Raw genomic sequence first — 3,524 nt, 5'->3', positions numbered from 1 at the left:
AAACAATGGGGCGAAGACAACGAAATTCGTTTGGCACTTTACTTGCGCATCATTAGCGTTATTCTCTCTTTGCTTTCGTTTAACACATATTGGTTAGAAAGCTCGGCCAAGAAAGATAAAAATAATGAGGGCGGCATTATTTAATGGCTTATCTCTTGTGAGCTGAACATATTTTATGAGCGCGACATAAAAAACTGCGTTTTGGGTCAAAGTTTGTAAGTTCTCCGCCATTTGGGTTGCCGTCCAGCACTGGCAAAAATTCGATAGCCACTCCAGTAAAATAATACAAATCAGTAAATAAATAAATGGTTATCCAGCAGGTAAATCTTGTATCTCTTTCGCATAAGATTACCTCCATGGTGTTAGCAACTCCCTTTCTCTCAGTGCATCGAGAAAGCGTGTGCCCAGACCAACTCCCTCCCAACTTTATGACTGCACTAAAATGAGCCTATTCGATCCGAGATGAGGCCTGAATGCGCCGCCGTCTTTCGGTTTTATTATTGATTTCGGTGCGCTGCGGTTTGCTCAGCTGCCAGAGTAAACTATGGCCATAAGGAACAGCCGTGACAAGTCAGAAATTCGTGGCTACCGTTGGCTGGCTACTATGTCAAGATCAGTGGAGTGCCGAGTGCCGAATACCGAATGCCAAACAGCAAACACCAAATACCGAGTTCCGAATTCCCAGCCGAAAGAAATCGAAATCGAAGTCAAAAAGTTACAAGCGTTTTGTACTTTCACTTGTGCAAACACGCGGCCAAGAACGCCAAAGAGTCATCAGCATCCCATGCACTGCGCGAAAATACACGCAATCCACTACATGGGCTCCCCCAAGTCTCAAAGCCGCTGGAGGTGTTTAATCGAAATCAGTTGGCTCATAAAAATTGGAAGAGCTATTTAGAACAATTAATTATACATCTTTTAAATATCGCTTCTAGTCTGCTTCAGAACAATACTGGACGCGCTCGCAGTTTTCGCCAGTGTACCTTTGCATCACGATCATCAGCGGCATGGTGATCATCGTCTTCACGGCTCTTTGGGAGTTACAAGCGAGTCGGTTCTTCAGTAGCCAGCCACGGGGCAAACCATTCGGTCCAGAAGAGCGTGTCTTCCGTTCCGTGTTTGATCTCGGATCACTCCCCCAATTCTTCGCTCCTCCACTTTTTTTTTTCTGGTGGTAACAGTGTGTGTGTGTGTGTGTGTGGAGTTTTCCGTGTGGCTTTCGGTGGCGCATGACCCTTTGACCGCATGCCCGGTCACGTGAACCACCTGCTGCTCCTTGGCTGCCTGCTCTGCCTGCTCGGCGATGTGCCGAGCACCGAGGCCTTCCACCGCTGGAGTCCCATGATGAAGGCCTTCCGCTATCTGCAGGAGACCATGCTCCGGAACAGCCTGGAACGTGCCCACCTCAATCACGGGATCGTCTTCGAGTGCCGCACCATGTAAGTGGGCTTGGGTGTTGTAATCCATGGAGTTGTTGATGATGTTTCCATAACAAATTCCCATTCCTTTGCAGATCGGCCAAGGATTTCGGCAATGAAGTGCACTTCAATCTGCAGCTTGGAGACCTTCGAGGATTCCGCCGCCTGGATCCCAACAAGAAGCTGGCTCTATTTCTGCACGGCTGGAATGATCAGGGCAGCAAGGATTGGGTGCAAGAACTATTGCTGAGTATGTATCCATAGAGTACTCCTCATCCATGGAATGCTTATATAATTGGGATTCCATTATGCCCAGCCTGGACCCTCTTCGACGCCAACTACAACGTGTGCGTTGTGGACTGGGGAAACCTGTCGCAGAACGACTACAAGTCCGCCTCCATGTCCATCTTCGATGTGGGTCTGACGGTGGCCGGCATCATCATGGCCCTGGAGGAGCTGCGTCCCAATCACTTTCACCGCAGCAACGTGACCCTGGCGGGCTATAGTTTGGGTGCCCATGCCGCCGGCTATGCGGGCGCCGTGCTGGAGGGTCAGGTGGAGCAGATCATTGGGCTGGATCCCGCCGGACCGCTGTTCTCGCTGCCCGCCGAGGTGGCGCCCAAGTACCGCTTGGATCCCGGCGATGCCCAGTTCGTCCAGGTGCTCCACACCTCCGGCGGCTCCCTGGGCACCAATCTCAAGTGCGGTCACGCCGATTTCTATCCCAATGGCGGTAGGGCGCCGCAGCCGAACTGCAAGATGTTTGCCAATCTGCGCGACATGCAGAATACCAGTAAGTCATGTCCCCGCAACATAGAGTGATACAATATGATATGTTACTGATGCCCCTTTCCAACACTATCACTCGCCAGATCCCGTTTCCTGCAGCCACTCGGCGGCTGCCATTTTCTTCCGCCAGTCGATGGATCCCGAGTACCCGTTCGTGGGCAGCGAGTGCGGCAGCAACCGGGAGTTCTCCGCCGGATTTTGCGATGGCAACCGGAAGGCGCGCTTCGGGATCCATTCGCAGCGGCGTGCGCGGGGGAGCTTCTACTTCCGCACCGCCCCCCAGCCGCCGTACGTGCAGCGGCGGCAGGCCGACTGGCTGAGCGGGGTGGGGCGCATGGCGGCGGCCAAGGTCAGTCCGGGCGCTCAGAGCCCCCTTATGCTGCGCCTCTGGACGAACAGCTGGCGGCGCGAGCGAGCGAGAGAGCGACAGCGGAGAGACAGAGACCGAGACAGAGAGAGAGACAGAGAGAGAGAGGTATCGCTGTGCGCGAGTAACTTAACTAGTTCCTAGTGTTTTGTTAGTGTTATAAAATAAACGCAGCCTGAATGTATGCAATCATTTTCGAGAGACGTGACAGCCGACAGCCTAAGGGTTAATCAGCAGTGAGCAATTCTTGGAAAAAGTGTCCTGTGTAAATAATACTGTGTAACAAAATAGTGTCCTTGCACTTTAAGCGACGTTATTTATGCCGCCCAGCAAATATTCCATTTACCAGACAGAATATAGATACTTAGTTACTTAAGCTGAGTGCTTAAGCGAGTTCATCGTAATCCGCCGAAGTTTCTCAAAGGAACATAAGTCTCAAGAGCGGTTTTTTTATTACAACCAGCAGCGTTGTAGTAAATATTTCCGTTCAATTTGGCAGCCAGCCGCTTTTGGCCATGTTCTTGTAAGCTGCATAAAAAAATAACAAGTAAGGCAAACAACACATATGGAAAAGTCGTTGACTTGCAGCCACAAAACGGCGAAAAGTCGGCTGCATTTAACAGTTAATCGTAAAGTAAAAATGCGAGAAAAAGGAAAATAGAAAATGGTCGAACAAGAACATGCAGCAGAAAACAATAAAGTGAAATTCAATTTTCGCATTGTAAAACATAATTTTCTACAAAACTTGACGTCAGCTTGCCCCGCTTTTTTCTAAAAGGTAGTTAATATTTTTGCAGTCCATTGCGGCCGTGCCCCCGACCCCTCCGCGCCCCCCTCACTACACTGGTAAAAACGATGGGCTCTAGTTGCTCAATTACACAACAATGTAAAAAACAATTAAATTATTAAATTAAAATAATATTGAAATTAAGCTAGCTGCTTGCATTACT

General features: G+C 49.7%; 1 protein-coding gene across 1 annotated transcript; it reads left to right on the top strand.

Moving 5' to 3' along the window:
• The first annotated feature begins 1,245 nt into the window (after positions 1 to 1,245).
• On the top strand, positions 1,246 to 2,746 carry LOC6551567 (endothelial lipase). The gene is made up of 4 exons (XM_001977252.2): positions 1,246 to 1,439; positions 1,514 to 1,668; positions 1,735 to 2,211; positions 2,291 to 2,746. Exons 1-4 carry the CDS (start codon positions 1,246 to 1,248, stop codon positions 2,716 to 2,718), a joined length of 1,254 nt encoding a protein of 417 aa, XP_001977288.1. The 3' UTR covers positions 2,719 to 2,746.
• The last annotated feature ends 778 nt before the right edge of the window (positions 2,747 to 3,524 follow it).

The sequence above is a fragment of the Drosophila erecta genome, unplaced genomic scaffold (genome assembly GCF_003286155.1).
Source record: "Drosophila erecta strain 14021-0224.00,06,07 unplaced genomic scaffold, DereRS2 tig00000152-arrow-arrow-pilon, whole genome shotgun sequence".
In the NCBI taxonomy this organism is placed as follows: domain Eukaryota; kingdom Metazoa; phylum Arthropoda; class Insecta; order Diptera; family Drosophilidae; genus Drosophila; species Drosophila erecta.
Note: the sequence above shows the minus strand (reverse complement) of the source record. Positions and strands in the feature narration are given on the sequence as shown.

Excerpts from the sequence above, each read along its gene's own strand:
- LOC6551567 (XM_001977252.2), top strand. The coding sequence starts at position 1,246 with ATGCCCGGTCACGTGAACCACCTGCTGCTCCTTGGCTGCCTGCTCTGC. Across the intron at positions 1,440-1,513 it reads GTCTTCGAGTGCCGCACCAT|ATCGGCCAAGGATTTCGGCA; the intron begins GTAAGTGGGCTT and ends ATTCCTTTGCAG. Across the intron at positions 1,669-1,734 it reads GGTGCAAGAACTATTGCTGA|CCTGGACCCTCTTCGACGCC; the intron begins GTATGTATCCAT and ends CATTATGCCCAG.